Here is an 18891-nt window from a genome sequence, read left to right as displayed (position 1 = left end):
GGGAGCGAGGGGCCTCCCCAAGCCTCAGGCCCACCTTCCCGGCCCTGCTGGGGAGGAGGAGCCCCTCTCCCCGTGTTCTCCCATCAGCGTAGGAAGCTGGCATCGTAGGAAGCTAACTTTCTGTAAAGGGGAAAAGTGGGGTCTTGGCTGCCTTCCGGTCGAATGAATGTTCCCCAGATAAGGCTCTCAGGCTATCCTGGTTGGCAGCCAGCTTGGCCCACGACAGCAGCCAGATTTGATGGTTGCTCAGGAGGGAAGACGTGACCTTAGCCCGGGAGCAGGTGGGCACAGGTGGGCAGGCCGTTAGCAGAGGTCACCGCAAATGTCACCTCGACCATCGCTGTGGGTCACGCCCAAGGACACAGCCAACTGGTCCCAGAGCCGGGATTTGCACCCTGGCCTTAAGGCTCCTGGTGTACATATTCTGTGTTTAAAAACGCCAGGTTTTTAAATTCACTTTCACAACCAAAAGCCTGTTAAAGAGGACGGTGGATTCAGTCCCGTTACGTCCCCCGGAGCCATTTAAAGCGGCCCCGCGGAAGCCGAGGCCGCCAGCGTCACGCGGAAGCCGAGGCCGCCAGCGCCGGGCTCCTTTGATGCCCTGAGGTGTCCCCTCGATGTCTTTAGATTTGATCAGAAAGTTAGTTTAAAGCGTTTGCTTCAAAATAAGTTATTTATTTGTATATGTTCGATAAATATAGTTTTTAATTTATATCTGTACATATTAGACACACCGTGGACATCCTGCCAGCACCCTGGCAGTGATCTCATCGCCCCCCCTTATCTCAGGGCAGCCGGGAGACAGCGGTGACAGAGCCAGGCTGCGGGGGTGGCCCGGCCTTGGCCCTCGCTCCGGGGTGCAGGTCACCATCCCCTCGGAGAAGTGGATTCTTGAGAAATGTCCCCATTCCTCTGGCAGACAGTCATGGTCACAGAGTGCTGGCCAAACTGTAACAGGATCCTAACTGAAATGAGACACGCGTGGCGGCCAGACCGGGGGCTGGCGCGAGGCCGCCACCCTCTGCGGGCCACGGGGCCCTTCCCTTAGGACAGAGGCCATCGTCAGCCTCAGGCGTCTGCTTCTGGCTTTGGTGAGGGGTCATCAACTTCAAAGTCCTCTCCATTTTTATATTTTTATAATGTTTTTCATTCACTCACGAGCCTTTTGCACAGAGATACATTGATGGTGAGAGGGCGCGCTGGGTCACCCCTGACGTGGGCTCAGGTGCAGGTGACCACCCCCTGCCCAGAGGCCGCAGACGGTCGGCCAGGGCCGGGGAGCCAGCAGCCCTCCCGCCCGGCCCCGGGACGGTCCTCTGTGGGGACCCAGTGGGTCTGGGGATGCTCCCAGCTTCTGGGGCTCTGCACAACAGTCTCCCCGGGGCTCTTCTCTTGGCCACATGTGTAGAACTAGTCGTGGCCCCTCGGTTCAGACACCTTGGGGTTGTCCAGCTTGACCGTCCACCTTATTCATCTTGCTGGTCCCTGAGTCATTTTGGGCTCCTTCTGAAAACCCAAGACGACTCTGATAGGTTGGAATGTGCCACCTTTGAAAAGTGTCTCAAAAACTGTGTGTCCTGGGCCCTGAAGACCGCCCCCAGGGAGGAGTTTCAGATTCCTGTTAATCGTGGCAACAGTTTGGAATTTGTGTACAGGTTTCCAAGGGGACAGCTTTGCAGCTGGGGTAGGCCCGATGGTCGTGGGCAGAACTCCGTGGTTGGCGGTCCCATTTATTCTTTCCAGAAGAGTAACTCTATCAGCACGTAAATTTTGCCTACGGACCTACTTCAGCAGGCAGCGTTCTCTGGTTATTCACCACGTCCTGCGACAGGAACCTTCCCGGGCTGGGCACGGGGGTGGGCGCTCGGGCAGGACCTCTCCCGCCAGAGCAATCAGGCGTCTGCGGCGGCTGCATCCCAGCCCGGCCCCCGCACAGCCCAGGGGATGCCTTTTCCAGGAGCAGGGGGCCTGCCCGTCTCCACCGCGGCTCACGTGAAGGTCACGGCAACACCTCAGTGTTAAACTATGGCCTTCCTCTTTTCTTTCTAAATTAAGTTCCTTAAGTAATTTCAGACTGCGGCATAGTTTTAAAGAGGGTAATTTTATTGTTCTTGTTGTCATTACTGTCTTCTTATCCCCACGATGGGCTGGGTTGATACTGTGAAATAAACTAAAAATAAATAAACTAACATTTTCATGCCCCCCCCACGCACACGGTGCAGCATCACAGAAAGCCCCTCAGGGACCCCCGAGCCATAGCGGGATAGCGTGTCATTCGTGAAGGTGAGGGAGCTTCACGCCCAGGGAATTGGTGGCCTCACGTGCACCCTGTCGCCCATCTTTTGTGGAATAATTCACTTACGTCCTTCCAGAAAAGCCCAGCTTGACAGCAACAAGTATTACCAGGTATTTCTGTTAGTTGCCACGGAAAACATTTTCGAGATGGGATCATCAGATCATAATTCTTAGGGACCAAAGGTGTTTTTAATAAGATAATCTTTGTATTTGATTTTTTTAACGAGAAAGGAAATATTAACTTTAAACTTTAGCATCAGCTTTTAAATTATAGAGATTCAGCATTAATTGACCATGGCTATAAGTTGTAAAATGTTTGTTTTCATATTAAGAATGTAATTATTTCCTTATTGTATTTTTTAAAAACTAAAGTCATATTTAAAATTCTCTTTGAAAGAAACAGGCAAGAAACAGGAAAGATTTTTTTAATTAAATATGTTGGCAGTGTCCATTTTAAATAACTGTAAATATATTTTCACTGTGTTTCGCAATGTATTTAATTCATAAAGTAAAAAGTTTTATCAGAAGAAACTTGCATTGGAAATACTCGTTTTCAGTCCATTTGCCCGGATTTTGTAGTAGCCTTACTTGAATTTTCTGCTTTACTAATGGATTTTTCTACAGTTCTACACGGTGTAGCCCGCAGACTGGCGCCCTCGGGCGTGCCTCATTTGTGTATTCTTAATAAACTCGCTGTTCCAACTCGGCCTCTGCGTCTTGACCAGCTCGGTTTGTGGGCAGACGGAAGGACTTTCGGATGAACGGAGGCATTTTGCTGACAAGGCATTTTGCTTGCCAAGTAGGGAGGGATGTAAGAGGGATCAAGGTGGGGCAAGTGTTTTATTTCTTTGACAAGAACCTTCTTTCATGAAAGAAACGTGTATTTCATTTCATTTATGTATTTAATTTTTGGCTGCACTGTGCAGCACGCGGGATCTTAGTTCCCCGACCAGGGATGGAGTTCGTGCCCCTGCCTTGGGAGCACAGAGTCTGAACCACTGGACCGCCAGGGAAGTCCCAAACATAGTGTTTTTTAAAAAGTTGCTTTTAGGCCAAGGACCCGAATATCCGGGTCAAGGAGCGTCTGTGCTCCTGCTGAGTGCAGCTCTATGCCCGGTGCCCGAAACAGGACCAGATGGGCTGTGACGCTGCTCTCAGGACATTCACTCCAGCCAGGGACACAGACGTGTCCACAGGTAACTCTGAGTGTGGGACTGGAGAGTTCTGGAACCACAGGAGAAAGAGCAGCTGCCTTTCAGGCGGTTGGCGGTGGGGTTTGCGGGTATGGGTTTTTGAGCTGGGTCGTGCTGTTTAAATAGGAGTTCAGCAGGGAGAGAAGCAGGGGAGGCGCAGCAGGAGCCCAGGGTGGAGGGTGAGAACATGAGCCGCAGTGGAAGGTGGCTCTGGAAGAGCGGGCTGGATCAGCTGGAGACCTCCTGTCTGCAGGTGGTGGGCGACTCTGTGGAGCGCACGCAAGGCTTCTCTTGGGGCGGGGGCGGGGGTGTTGGCCAGGTTCCTGGTGTTAGAAATACCACTGCCAGCGGGACGGGAGCGAGTCACACTGAGAGCCAGGCAGGCATATGTGGCCACACTGGCCGGGAGCAGGAAGGCCGCCGCGGATGCACAGCCCACCCGAGGGCTAATGGAGATGCAGACAGCAGAGCCCCGAGGAGCTGGCCCCGCCGCTAGCCAGGACATAGGATACAGGGGAGCAGAGCTTGGCCAGAGCGGCGAGGATAAGGTGTCATCTTGGGCCCTGCAGAACACCTGTGTCAATATACGGGAGGCCAGGTCTGATAGCGGGAGGCGTGGCCTGTGTGTGACTTGGGGACGTCAAGGTGACACATTACGCACCTGGAACCACCTTTCAGCGGTTGAGGACCAGGTGAGTGGGTGGTGCCTCGTTTGCTCCCATTCTTCTCTCCCTGGGGATGGGGTGGTCATTGGCTGGCTGTGTTCCAGATAATGAGGGGCCTCTTCCATTGGCAGAGTGAAGCAACCGCCCTGAGTCGGAGGTGAGGTCATTCCTCCAGCCCACCTTAGATGACAGGAAAGTCACTGTCTGCGTGCTCTCAGCTTGCCTCAGTGTCCTACGAGCAATCCTCAAAGGTGGTCCTCTGCCCCAGTGTTAGCTGTCCAGTGACGGGTCATTCATCTCAGCGAGGGGCCTGGGTACGCTTCATTAGACCTGTTTTTTGCGGTACGCGGGCCTCTCACTGTTGTGGCCTCTCCCGTTGCGGAGCACAGGCTCCGGACGCGCAGGCTCAGCGGCCATGGCTCACGGGCCCAGCCGCTCCGCGGCATGTGGGATCTTCCCGGACCGGGGCACGAACCCGTGTCCCCTGCATCGGCAGGCGGACTCTCAACCACTGCACCACCAGGGAAGCTCAGACCTGCTCTTAATTGATGCTCTCCTTGGGCTTGAACATGGATCACGTCCCGGTGGGCTGCCAAAGGAAAAGGAAGTGCCTCTTTAATTTCTTTTAAAACTCAGCAAAAGGACACCAGAGCTCTCGGTTTTGCTTTTTAGAACCATGGAGATGACTCAGGGATATCATGCAAGTTATGATTTTGGGAGCAGGCAACACAGCCTCGCCGGCATAAATCAGGAGCCCAGCTCTTTAATGGGTAGCAGGGAAAACGTTAGCTGATGTCTGTGATCCAGAAATTTGATGATGGAAGCTTCATCGATTTTATGATGCTGTTTAAAATGGCTGGCTTTTCACACAAAGGGACTAATTAGTTAGAAAACAGGGCAGGAAACGTGGCAGGGATGAAGTGGGTCAGGTATACTCACCTCCCCACCTGGGGGGCTATTTTGAGCTGATCCTGAGAAGTTGGTCTGTCCTGGAACCACCCCCAGGGGTGGGCGGGCAGGGCAGCAGAGCTGAGAGCTAGCCGCTTCCTTCCTCAGGGAGGCTGGCCTCTGGTTGGGGGCGGGGGTCTGCCCATGTGCTGAGCATCTCTTCTTTTTCTGATGCTTTGACATCCTGGGACCTTGCTGACCATGGAGGGACAGCCCTTCCCAGGGCCACCCAGTTCCCGGAGACGTCAAGGACTTGCCTGCAAACAGGCCTTTCATACGTGAGCCAACCAATGCAGAGTCCCCAGCCCAGCCAGCTCCTTTATGAGGTTCGCCCATGCTGGACCACTGTCCCCTGCCCTAGTCACCCCCGGGCCAGGTGCCCGACAGCTGGGACAGCCCCTGGTCCCAGAGCTTTCACTGAAATTATTCGGACCAGCCCATCCTAAGCCTGTTTGCCCTGCCTCACCCATTCCTTCCTGTGAAAACCACAGGAAAAGCTCTTGTTCCCACTTTCCCCCCTCCCTCCGCCTCCTGCCCTGCCCTGGCGCTTCCCCATGTGGCCCTGTGTGGCCTGGCGTGGCCTGTTGTGGTGTGGCCTTATGGGGAACGGGGAGTGTGACAAACTTTCCTGTTCGATGGCAGGCATCTGCTGATCTGTTGGCCCTCCCTCCGTACTGCGGGATGCGGTTTAAACGCCCCCGGTCCTGTGGAAAGGGCATGGGCTGCGTTTCCTGGGTATCAAGTGATGGGAGATGACCTGTCCGTGAAATACCCCGCAACACCCGTTAAGACTCTAATTGAGCTGAAATCCTTTTCTCTGGGGGTTATCTTTCCAGCAGGATAAACACTGCCATTTTCTTCAACTAATCATTCATTCATTTATTCATTCGGGGACTACTTATTGAACCCCTACTGTGCTTGGGGCACTGGAGACACAAAACTGTAAACAAAACTGGCAGCACCGGCTCCTCACTGCTGCTGGTGATCGACACGCACCTGGCACAGACGACCTGGCTAATAAACACGTAATTATAAATTGTGAAAAGCCATGAAGAGCAACACCCGGCTTCTGGTGGTGACAGATGCGAGCCGTGGACAGCCCTCCATGGGACACAAGGAGAAGAAGTCTCCCCGGGCGTTATCGTGCTCATTCCCACCCCTCTGCATCAGGGACCTTGCGGGTCCCAGGAACACTCCTGCACCAGTGTTGGGAGAAGGTCCCTGGCACAGGGGGTGTTGTTCAAAAGCTCCGTGGTGGCTGCTTTTTGCAAATCCGAGCTGAGAGTAGGAGCTCTCACCCCTGAGCTTGGGTCCCTGAATTCCGTGGGATGAAGAAGCTTCTGGAGGAGGAGAGCCCAGGTGATGTCAGGGTGACTCATCGATCGTGGTGTCCCTGGGATTGGGATCCACGGACATCCCACTAAGTTCCCAACTTGACCGCTACAGAGAAAAACTGCAAACACACTCTGGACCTGGTGCTTCAAGACCAACTTGAGTCGCCACGACAGTTGGGACCGTTAACACCTCCCAGACCAGGATGGTCACGCACCTGGAGCCCCGGGAGTCCAGGGGAGGTTGCATCCCCTTGAAGCCTCATGGCGAACTGGTTCTGCAACGTGCATCCCCTCCTAACCCTCCCCATGGGTGCGCACATTGGGGGAGACTGCGCTGGGGGTTGGGAGAGAGCCCGTGCACCCTGGGGGGTTGATGGACGCTGGCTTCCGTCCGAGGCAGGTTCCTGGGGGTCTCCAGTTCCACTGAGACCCTCCGACCACAGCAGAGTTTGTGGGGATCGGGTTCCTGGTGGACCTTTGGCCCCTGCCTGCGCCACAGGGGGTCTGGTGTGATGATTCCCCCTGAATCATCCTGAAAGTGTGGGTGGAATACAGCCTGGGCCACGGGAAGAATCCCCTCTTGGTTTCCAGACACAGTCGGTTCCTGTGGTAGAAAGCCCCCCCGCCCCCCCAAAGTCCTCTTCCTCCTGAAACAGTAAACATAGTGATCTTTCGACCCTAGAGGAACCGCAGACAGTCCTGCCATCCGGGCCCTGAAGGTCACAGGGCAGCGACTCCGCCCACATCCCCATCCAGTTGTCCATTTTCCGTGTGAGAGACGATGGTGAGCACATTGCAGCTGCTGATGCAGAGGTGGCACCTTTTACGGCAATATGCACAGCTCCCAGCGCCTGGGATGCAGCTGACCCTTTTGGTTCCGTGCCTGTTGGTGAAGTTGCTCCCACCTGGAGGGAATCAGCGCATCTCACAGGTCCAGGCAAACGCTGCAGCTCTTTCTAGGCGGCCAGGGAGGCTGGCATTTCCTCCTTCAGAACCTCAGCAGCATCAATGACGCTGACTGGGTCTGGCGAGGAGAAAACAGCAAGTTCTCTCCAAGCCTTCGTGGGACACAGATGACCAGCGGCTCTGGGCCATTGCACACCGGGAGGATTTCGGAAAAGGGAGCTAGAGGCTTGTGCAACCATGAGAAGGGCTGGTGGCAAGTAAGTCAGGAATCACCTTTGATTCCCTAAGTCATTGGCGCTAAAGAGGGCAGCTCTCGAGAACCAGAAGCTTCTGCAAATCTCAGGAACCTCTTGGGAATTCTCAGTAACTGCCCGAATCTATGGCCGCAAAGCAAACGTTCCCAATCTTGTGTCCATCCATACATCTACCTGTATCCAACTCCTGGGATAACAGAGCCCCAGTCTGTCCAAATCCACACACGTGTCTCTTGTTGGGCAGATGCCACCTCTGTCCAGCTTCTCAGGAGCCCTTCCAAGGGGATGTTAGTGATGCTGGGTGGGTGACAGACAGTGCAGCACGTGGAACAAGTAAAGGCAGCGATGCGTCACCTCGTGGGCCGTTCCTGTCCCGACGCCAAAACAGAAGGCGCGGGAGCCGATCGAAGCACCCACCTCTCACCCTGCAGTTGTCCTAAGTCTCACACCAAACCTTGGGTCTCAGGCAAGCGCACAGGGACCTTCGAGCTTCTTGCTCTCTCTGGTTTGCACATTTATTACGATGAATGTTGTCACGCGGTACTGATGCCACCGCCATCCCCTTCTGCCTCCTAAACTGCCCACAAGGGGGTGCTTGCTTTTGAACCACCCCTTGGTTGATAAAAGGGCGTCTTTGAGGGTTTTTTCCTTTGGAAGGTGCACAAATGATACATTTTTGAACACTTCAAATCTACGTGTGCCCTACTTCCTTTACCACTGAGTAAAACCCAGACAGAGCTGAGTCATCACAACCCCCCCAATATCTCCCGGCCTCCGGAACAGTAGGGAAACCTCAGCCCTACTCATTCCCCCGGTAAGTATTCTGTTTAGAACTTTGTAGGACTTTCTAATCTTTATGGTTCAAATTCTGAAATCCTTACAGGATGGACTTTGGCCCAACACTACATAGGCCTTTTGATCTGCGGGCTCAGAATTTTTCCAGCTCCGCTTGTGTGCCCTGATTCCCAAGGAAGCCTGTGTTTCATGCAGACCTCCTTCCCTCTGTCTCTTACGAGGCTTTCATTTGCTCTATCTCTCATTCCCTTGTTATTTTTAGAGATGCGTAATCCGTTCTCTTCCGTGGTGACATCGTCTTCCGCCTTCTGCTCTTCATTATCTTTATGCAAATAAATGCTAATTCTTCTCCTGCCTTTTCACTTTCCTTCTCACTCCAGTGGCTCCGCTCCTACTCAGCCTGTGAACTTCTACTATATGGTTTCAAAGAGGGCATGTTTTCTGGCATTCATATCGAGACACGATGCATACAGTTTTGAGCTGTGGCTGTGTTTCTCTTCAGTTACTTATCCTTGAATGAGGTGCACTCCCTCCAGGCCAAGTGTTTTCTGGTTCACGAGCTGTGTCCTGTCTCCTCCTCGCTGCATTCTTAGCTGCTGGTGGAATCCTTTTCCACGTTAATCTCAAAGGCAGCGTGATGTGCACCCCAGACGAATTGTGGGTATCTAGCAGGGCATCGCTGTGTGTGCACCTCTGGAATCGAACCCGTGGTCTGGGGTTAAGACTACAGTCGAGCATTTACATCGACATCATCATCAGCCCTCTGCGGTGGTTCCTTGTCCCAAATGCAGGGATACGTGGTGACCCCATCTCTGGCTCGGGGTGAGGGTGGGAGAACATGTAGCTCAAGATTAAGACAGTGAGCTACAGGGATTCCTCCAGGATGACCATGTGACCTGACCAGAGCCTCTAGACTTTATGAGAGGAAGATGCCCAGGCAGGAGCTGCTGCAGCCATTTTGTGACCTGAGGACACTTACATGGCTCTGTATCCGAGCGGTGGACTGTGGCTTGGAGAAACAGAGCCATACCAAAGATCTCCATGTAACACTGTGATGCAAATCTTCAGTGGGGCCTCCGCACTGCTGGCAGTTTTAACAACTTCCTTAGCCAATCCACTTTCTCACTCTCCCAATAAAATTTCACACCTTTGGGACTTCCCTGGTGGTGCAATCGTTAAGAATCCGCCTGCCAATGCAGGGGACATGGGTTTGAACCCTGGTCCGGGAAGATCCCACATGCCGCGGAGCAACCAAGCCCGTGCACCACAACTACTGAGCCTGTGCTCTAGAGCCCGCGAGCCACAGCTACTGAGCCCACGTGCCACAACTATTGAAGCCTATGCGCCTAGAGACCATGCCACTTGCTGCAACTAGAGAAAGCCTGCGTGCAGCAACGAAGACCCAATGCAACCAAAAATAATTAATTACTTTTTTAAAATTTCACACCTTCTCCTGTTTCCCTGGCCCCTTTCCCTCTTCTCCCTTTCAGGGATGACCTTACCTGTAACTTCCCTGAGAACACAGAGCAGCTGGAAGAGAAGCTCCCACCCCACGTGCTTCTAAGCCCTCCAGTTCCCCAGGGTCAGTGGTCCCCGCTCCCACCTGACCTGGCCCCTCAGCTCATGCTTGGGCTCTGTCCCACTCACGCCTCGAGGACTTGCTGCTGGGCATTCCCTCCTCTCCCTCCTGTACCTTCTGTCTCTCCACGTCTATTAGCTCATTCTCGTCCACATGCCCCCTTAGCTGCTGCCGCAATTCTCTGCCCTTGAGTCGCCAGAAAATTCCAGAAAGCATTATTACGTGCACTGGCTGTCCAGTTCCTCACCTCCCGTGATTCCCTCGACTGGCCCCCAGGAGGGGTCTGTCCTCACGCCTGCCTGTGCTCTGTCCTCACGACTTGCCCTCTTGGCAGCCCTGGCCCTGCTGACCCAGCCCTGCTCTGAAGCAGCCTTCACGTCCCGACACGGAGTCCTCCCTCTGCCTGCAGAAATGCCGTGGTCAGCAGAGGGCCTGGGCTGCCCAGGGATGTCCGCCTGAATCCCAACTCTAGATTTCTTTGCACCTCGCTGCCCTCGACTCTGGGTCGCCTATCTGGTGGGCTTGCTGTCAGCGCGGTTTATGGGCCCGTGCTTGGAAGTTGCCCACATCGGACTTGATACACGGTGGAGACTAAGTGGGAGCTGCCGTCACCACTGCGGTCACCTTGGCTTGTGGCTCTGCTGCCGGCACGGCCCCTCCCGCGCCTCCGCAGGCAGGTACTGCTGGGCCGTTGACAGGGCTGAGCCCCGGGGCCGCAATCTGTGACCTGCAAATGATGAGAATGGTGCTGTGTCTCAGTGTGGAGCCAGGGACCGTTTTGGAACAAACCATCTGCCCAGCCCGGTACTGTCGGAGATTAACAACCTAATTATAACATCATGCGAGAGCCCGTGGGCTATGAGCACAGGCTATTAAAACCCCTGGGCTGGTGCACTTAGTGCCTGCAACGGGCAAGTCTGAGCTCGATGGGCTGCCAAAGCCCCCGGGCCTCGCAGGCCCCGGTTGTGGAGATGAGGCAACAATGGGCCACGCGCAGCCTGGAGAGGCTGGGAGTGGCTGGGCCGGCCCCTGGGCATCGCTCCGCGGTGGAAACAGCAGCGCCTGGTGATCGTTGTAGCGGGCTGGGGCTTGTGAGGTGTTTTCACATCTAATGGAATCAGGATGAGCAGGGGCTGGGCTGCAGTGGCCGGAGCCCCGGTCCGGCCTTACCCTCACCGCATAAGCCGGGTGGGCGCACCTGGCCGCCCTCCTTGGAGCTGAGCTTGGGGGACGTGGGTCTCTCCTCCGGTTGGTCCTGCTGAGTGGACAACAACTGCCACACAGCGACAGCTCCCCCCCAGGGCCACCCCTGTCTCTAGGACCAAGGATGCTGCCATGGGCACAGCTGTGGCTGGACAGCCTGGGCTGGTCCTCATGAAGCGGGGGGACCACGCACCACGGAGGCCCAGGGTCGGGTGGGGGTCCCAGAGGTGCTGGGAAGGCCTGGCCGAGGGTGGACCTGGGGCGGGGATTTGGGGAGGATGGAAGAAGCCGGATGCCTTGTTGTCGGGAAGCGGGGCCACGTGGTGACTGGGCGTGTCCGTGACCTGGTCTGGAAGGAGGGGGCTTGGGGCCTGAGCCGTGATGGTGAAGGAGCCGCCCCCGCGTGCTCAGCTGGACGGCGCGTGGTCATCAAGGTCGTCGCCGGCTGGTCTGTGTTCAGATGTGATAACGACTGGCTCTCAGCTCTGTCGCAGAGGCCTGGTCTGCCGCCGGTGACCCTGTCTGTGTCGGACGGGGGAAGGCCCAGCCCCGCGGTATGTGCCCGGCGGGGCCCAAGGTCAGGGGCCGCCGTGCTCTCTCTCTCAACTCAGTGGGGTCCTTCTCGAAAGGGTCCTGACCCTGACTTTACACAAATCCCCACCAGAATGGGATTGGCCTTGACACCAGCCTTGGCGCCTTCAGGGGGAAGCGTCACCGTGTGCCAGGGCGTCTTCTGCAGGGGTCCTGGGCCGTGCCACACAGGAAGGAGGTGACCACCTCCCCATGGGGACCCGCCGTGCGCAGGGGGTGCCCCCCCGGCCCACAGAGTCGCCCGCTGGCCTTTCAGCTGCTCCCTGGCCAGAAGGAGGCCCCCAGGTCCTTGGAGGGGGACCCTCTGTTATTGACGACGTGAAACTGGTTGGGTTTCCGTTTTAGCGACAGAGCTGGAGGGATGAGCCCAGCGGATACGTGAGGAGGTATTTCTGCTCCTCTGATTCCAGTTTGTCAAGGGCGTTGCATGTCTCCGTCTGTTCCTTTGAGATTCGTTGCTACCTGATGACTCTGGACGCCAGACTTGGGTGTCTTGGGTGAAAACCAGCTTGAGTCTGCCTGGGATTTGGGGTGTCTCTGGAGCTTTAGAGCAACGCCTCTTATTTGGGCTAAAAATAACTTCCCGCTCCAAGCGCCTCAGTCTCCTCTGTGAGCAGGGCACACTCATACCTGCCCGGCTCACGGGAAGCTCAAGCGTGATCACAGAGCCTGCACTGTGTAGCCGGCCACGTGGGCATGTTTGTGTCCTCGAAGTCCTACCACGAAGCCGTCACTGCTGCGACACGGGGCGTCCTGAGCCAAGGTCCCTGCGTGGCTCCCTGGCCCCAGTCTGTCCCATCGTTCAGGAAAGTGTTCCAGATGGATCGACATGGGAACAGCAAACATCTTATCACACCCACCAGCCTCTGCCAGGAGGAAGGCCCCCGACAGAGACACCACGCACGGAAGTGGGAATCAAGATCGTCCACCAGAGGAGGAAGGAATTCTCCCCGCCCCCCAGCGCCCGACAGGAGAGGACATGGCCAGTTTCTGAAGCTCTGCAGACACACCGTGGGCGCCAGCTCCCGGGTTCTGTCTCTGTCTCTCCATGCACACCACACAGACACACACACCCAGACACACATACATACCACACACACACCTAGACACACACCTCCCCCCAGACACACACGCACACACCCCTAGATGCACACCACACAGACACACACACGCCTAGACACACACCTCCCCCCAGACACACACGCACACACCCCTAGATGCACACCACACAGACACACACACGCCTAGACACACACCTCCCCCCAGACGCACACACCCCTAGATGCACACACACACCACACACACACACCCCTAGATGCACACACACCACACACACGCCTAGACACACGCACACACCCTAGACATACACACACACCCTAGACACACACACCTAGACACACGCACACCCCTAGACACACACCTCCCCCCTAGACACACACGCACACACCCCTAGATGCACACACACACCCTAGACACACCTAGACACACGCACACCCCTAGACACACACACCCCTAGATGCACACACACACCCCTAGATGCACACACACCACACACACGCCTAGACACACACACACACCTAGACACACATACATACCACACACACACCTAGACACACACACACCTAGACACAAACACACCACACACACCTAGACACACACACCCCTAGATGCACACACACCCCATACACCACACACAAGCCTAGACACACGCACACCCCTAGACACACACACACACCCCTAGATGCACACACACCACACACACGCCTAGACACACACACACACCTAGACACACACACCACACATCACACACACGCAGACACACACATACCACACACCACATACACACACACACCACACACACACATCACAGGTACATGCATAGACACACACACCACACAGACACACACCACACGTCACACACACGCATGGACACACGCACGTACACACCGCACCCTGGCCTCAGCACAGCACCCCCTCCTTCTCGTCCTGCTGGCCCCACTCAAACATGGCCTCCGATGGAAGGGCTGGGTGGGGTCACTGCCCCTGGCCCTCACCTCCCTGTTGGATCCTGTGGTCATCGTCAGCTTCCCCGCCGGCCCGGGGCCTCCTTCAGGCCCAGGGCCTTCGTCTCGGGCGCTCACGGCCCCAGCCCAGGGCCTGGCATCGGTTTGGAGGGGCGTGAGATCTGGCAGGGAGTTTCTGAGGATGTTGATACTGAACCCCACATATTATGATCCAGAGAAGGAGGGGGGTATCTGTATTTGTGTGAGTCTAAGTGTGTGAGTGTGAGTGTGCGTGTGCACGGGGGTGGTGAGCTGCCCACGTCCAGCCTTCCCCTATCTGCTCCTGACTCCTCTGTCTCCTCAAAGACAAGCGGACGGCATTTCAGGGACAAGGAGCTTCCGTCCGGCTGGGGTGCCCCTGCCAGGCTCTCAACCCCTGGCCTCTGCGCCTCACCTGGCAAACGGGCTGTGCTCCAGGGCCCCTCAGCCGGCCATCAGGGGAGAAGTGAGGTGACACGGGTGTGAGGATGTGGTGACATCACTGCTTTGGGGGTGGCACGTCCCGATCCCTTGATGGAGACGGTCAGTGTCAAGGCACCTGCCCCCCAAAGTGCGGGAATTCCTCCCGGCCTCTCCCAGTGTCCCTGACACCGAAGTTCTAGGGCCCTGGGTGAGTGTTTAGGGAATGTTGACGAATCGCTTCATAATAAGGCAAACGCTGACCGTATTCATTTAATCTTTGTTGAAAGCATCACAAATGATTTATTGTTTTTTAAAAAGGAAAAATAAGAAAGACTCGATCGCATCTCTGTTATGTGCATATACGAAGTACGGGCTCAACCCGGTTGAATGAAACGTTAGCTGCCCAAGCCCAGCCCGTTATTCCCAGGTGCCGGCCTGTGTACCTGTACATCAGATACACAGAACCTCAAACGTAGAACCAGATAAATCCATAGACCTATGTGTTGATTGACACGATTATGGGAATAGGAAAGTATCAGGATATAGGTGCCGACTTATTCCCAGGTTCTTGGGTCCACACACCCAAAATGCTCTTAATAGAAATAATGACATAAAATACATGAAAAACACAAACAGCAAAAGCGAAAACCCTACCCCGACAGAGAGAATGAAGCTGAGGGTCAAGGAAGGGCAAAGGGCTCATCGCCCACAGGCACTGCTGAGCTGGGGGCTGTGTCCGTGCTGACCTTGACCTTGGACCTGGACAGTGCTGACACATGTCTGACCCTGGTTCTGACACTCACAGGACGGGCCGGGTGCGGGTGGACAGCAAGACACAGGGTTCCTAAGCCGTCTTTGGCGACCTCGGGCAGGCTGCGGAGAGCCCAGCCTCTCCCACACAGCCCCCCAGCTCCAGTCTGGGGTCCGCTGCCCCAGCCCTTCCCCGAGGAGGGTCTTGAGGACGGCTTGCAGGACGAGCTCTGCGGGGCTGGGCCAGGAGCTCCAGGCGGTGGGCCGGCAGGGTGGGGAGAGGGACGCCTCTGTCGCCTGCCCCGTGACCTGCAGTGACCCCTTCTGAGCTGGTTTCGGGTGGTCTGAGTCCCCGTGTGTGACACAAGGAGCTGGACTCCAGGGGTCCCCCACTCCACAAGGATTCAGGGCCTCCCACGTGTTCTGGGTGTGAGGATGCATCCCTGGTCTCCCTCCTGCAGGCCATGTTTCTTTTCTGGGCAAGTGGGCTAATGCCCCCCGGGCTTCATTCCGGACTTCCCACGGCCAGCGAGTTCCTAGCCTGGGCTGTGGTGTCCCCGCCTCTGAGGGGAAGGCCCCGGCCACCTGAGAGCCCAGCCTGCGGGGTGGGTAGGGGGAGGAGGGAGAGGACGGGGAGGGGATACTGATTTCCAGTTTCAAGGCAAAAGGTGAAAATCTGCCCCCATATATCCCTCGTGTCCCTGATTCTAGGCATCTGTGAGCGAGTGGAATCACACTGCACGGGGAGCAGGGGGCTGGCTCCTGGGCACCTCTGCTGCCGTCTTGCTGTGTGACCTTGGGACAATCACTCCCTCTCTGGGCCTCAGTTTCTCCATCTTCAAAACGAGGAGCGCACTAGGCGGCCCTTCTGGCTCTGCCATTCGAAACCCCGCCTGGTTCCCGGTTCCTAAGTGCGTCCCTCAAGCTATGCGGAAGCACAGAACACTCTGGGCATCTAGAGGCCGTTCCCACCGCGGCCACTGAGACGGGATCCCGCAGGCGGGAACCCCCGTGCGAGGTCGCCGCCTGCTGGCTTCCTTCAGAAGTGCAGGCGCTGGATCCCTAGGACCCTGTGTGGGGCTGGGGCGAGCTGTGGGGGGAAGCCAGGGAGAGCCTTTGCCTTGTGGGCCCCAGGAGAGAAGGCTGCCAGAAGGGGCAGAGGAGCATCCCTGGGCATTCTGGGAAAGGGGTTCCCGAGAATGGGGCTACTGCCTGGCAATAAAAATAGGAAGTTGAACACCCCCCTCCCCCCCCCCCAAACGCAATCAGCTACCTAGAGAGGTATTTACATTATCTGCAGTTTAAAAAGAGGAAGGACAGCGGCAGGTGTGGAAGGCGGAACTGGGGGGCCTACCACTGGCTTTCTGGATTCCGGCGGGGCGGTGGACACTCCTGCAGAGGGACGGCCCTGCGGTGGGAGCTGCCTTCCTGGAGGTTATGAGGAAGGAAGCAGGGCCCCGCTGTCCCTCTGCTGGGACGGGAGCCCGCGGCACAGGTGATGGGGCGGGTCTGTGGTGCTGAGAGCCCGGCCTCTCCCAGCCTCTGGGGGACCAGCCTCGGCCACGAGAAGTCAGGCCCAGCTGCGGTGACCAGCCGTGGGCAGCCAGGGCGGCCGTGTGAGGTCCAGAGAAGTGCCCAGAGTCTGGGAGGGTGGGCGGCGCAGCGGGCAGCACGTGGGCCTGGTGTCCGGGGAGGCAGGAGCTGGCGGGTTTCCTGGGCGGCCGTGGGCTGGGCGGGCTTGAGCTGGACAGAGGTGCATCTGTCGTCTTGCGTGGACACAGCTGGAGAAGGAGGCTTTTCCGAGGTCTCTGAGGGGACGCCGGTCCCAGCCCCGTGCCGGTGGCACGTGTGGTCCTGTGCCCTCCACGGGGGATGAAGCGGCGGAGAGGATAGAGCTCTGGGCGCGGCCTCCAGGGGCATCAGCCCACCAGGTAGCTGTGCATCTCTCGGGAGTTGACGCTCAGGACCACGCCGGAGTGATTCCCTGGAGGCACAGAGATGCCGGGTGTGAGCACACGCCCGGCCGAGGGGCAGAGAGAGGACGGAGGGCCGTGCGGGACACGGTGTGGCCTCAACCGGCGTGCGGGGCGTCCCGCGCTTGCTGCAGCCCTGTGGGTCGTGCCTGGACGCGGGCGCGGAGGGGTGGGCGTCTCTAGGTTTCCTGGGAGGAGGGGTGACTGAGGGTGGGCTCTCCTGGTGCCGGCACAAGCAGTGGACCCAGGGGGCCTCCGGGGGTGAGGCCATGCCCGCCAGCAGCCACCATACTCACTGCCCTGCAGTGGCCGGCCTGGCGTCGGCGGCAGGGGGAGGTAGGAGGGGCTCTGTGCTCCCCGGGCAGGGGCACTGCAGGGCGGCGAGGCAAGGCCCCAGGAGGCAGCCGGAGGGAGAAGGGCACAGTGACGGTCAGAAGGGCAGGGGTCTGCCGGGGTCCTGGGCGGGGCTGTGTTCTGAGCCTGGGGGCCGTAGGCGTGGCCGGTGGAAGGAGCCGGCACGGGCTGCCCAGAGCCCCCCAGACGCCCGGGCACGTGGGGAGGAAGCGGCCCAGAGCTTGCAGTGGGGCCGCGGGGGCGCATGGGGTGGTGAGCCCCGCGTGCCGGGGGAGACCTCATGAAGGCGTGTCACCTCACGGCCTCGGTTTTGTCATCTGTAACTTGGGGACGATAATATGGCCTCCCCTAAAGGATGGTGGGGGGTCCGGAAGGGACCGCCCCTGAGGATTTGGGCAGGGCCTGGCACGCACTAAGTGCTCCATTGAAAGAATCCCTTATTATTACGCTATCATTGCTCTTCGGGGCTTGATGGCAAAGAGCTGCGGAGGCAGGAGGGCCGCTCTCTCATCTCCCTGGGACGCCCACCCCTCTGTCCAAGCTTGGGAAGCCCGGGTCCACCGGGAGCCTCTGCCACCACCTTTCACGTGGGGTGCGACACCGCCTGATGAAGATGGCCGCGTGGGGCCCCGACGCTCTCCAGCCGCTGCTGGCCTGGGCTGGGGGGTCTTGGGGCGCACGGGGGAGCTGGCCCCGAGCCTGGGCTGCAGCGTGGGGGAGGGGCACAGAATCGGCTGCGCGTCTTCTCGGCTAAGTGACTTGGGAGACCGAGTGGCTACTGTGAACCTCAGCTGTCCCATCTGTCAAATGGACGCACGGCCAGGGCCTGCCTCCCAGGCTGGCTGCGAGACTGTGCTGGGAAGCAGTGGGCCTGCTGAGGAGTAAGCGCCCGGAAAATCGGGGCTGTAGTCACCGTCCCGGAGGCTGAGGACCACAGCCCTGAGAGGAACCCGGCGGGGCCGGCGGCTGTGGGAGACGGTGGGGCTGCGAGGTCGGGGAGCTGTGGAGGACAGGAGTGGTCAGCTCCCGACCACTCCAGGGAGAAAAGAGGGACGTGGGCTTTGGGGTCCGGCAGGCCCGCGTCTGGGTCCCAGGCCGGCCGCTTGTCTGCTGTGCTGCCTGGGTGAGCAACGTCACCTCTCTGAGCCTCACCTCCAATCATTTAAAAGGTGAGGACAGCCATTCCACCTCCCACAGCTCCAGGGACACAGTGGGTACGGGGTGGGGAGGGATAAAGGGGCAGTGACAACACAACCCACGACGGGGACACGTTTCTGGAGCGTCCTCCTGGCTGCAACCTAGGGGTGGGGCGGTCGCCGTGTAGGGGGTGCAGAGAGCGGCTGTTACGGGTGGGGAGAGCCAGCGGGGGCGGGCAGGTGGCGAGGGAAGGGGAGGAGCTTTCGGGGCGGGCATTACCTAGAGTCTGTGAGTGGAGCTCGTCATCTATGAACTCCTCGGCCTGGATGGCGCTCTGCACGTCCTGGCTGTGGCTTACGGGGCTCGTCATTTCCTGTTCCTTCTCATTGTGCATCTGGGCGTACACGGTCCTGCCGGGGCGTTTCCTGCGGGACGGAGGTGGGGACTCA

The 18891-nt window shown here is 57.7% G+C and overlaps 1 protein-coding gene across 1 annotated transcript in view; it reads right to left on the bottom strand.

Annotated features, from left to right (window-relative positions):
* Positions 1-14513: 14513 nt before the first annotated feature.
* Positions 14514-18891, bottom strand: part of SORCS2 (sortilin related VPS10 domain containing receptor 2) — a 476773-nt gene continuing 472395 nt past the window's right edge. Inside the window, exons 26-27 of the mRNA XM_060011880.1 lie at positions 18766-18867; positions 14514-16964 (exon numbers count right to left, since the gene is read on the bottom strand). Of these exons, the coding sequence (XP_059867863.1) occupies positions 16898-16964; positions 18766-18867 (169 nt within the window). The 3' untranslated portion in view covers positions 14514-16897. The remainder of the gene's footprint in view (positions 16965-18765; positions 18868-18891) is intronic.

The sequence above is a fragment of the Delphinus delphis genome, chromosome 5 (genome assembly GCF_949987515.2).
Source record: "Delphinus delphis chromosome 5, mDelDel1.2, whole genome shotgun sequence".
NCBI lineage: Eukaryota > Metazoa > Chordata > Mammalia > Artiodactyla > Delphinidae > Delphinus > Delphinus delphis.
This window is presented reverse-complemented; position numbering and strand designations above follow the sequence as displayed.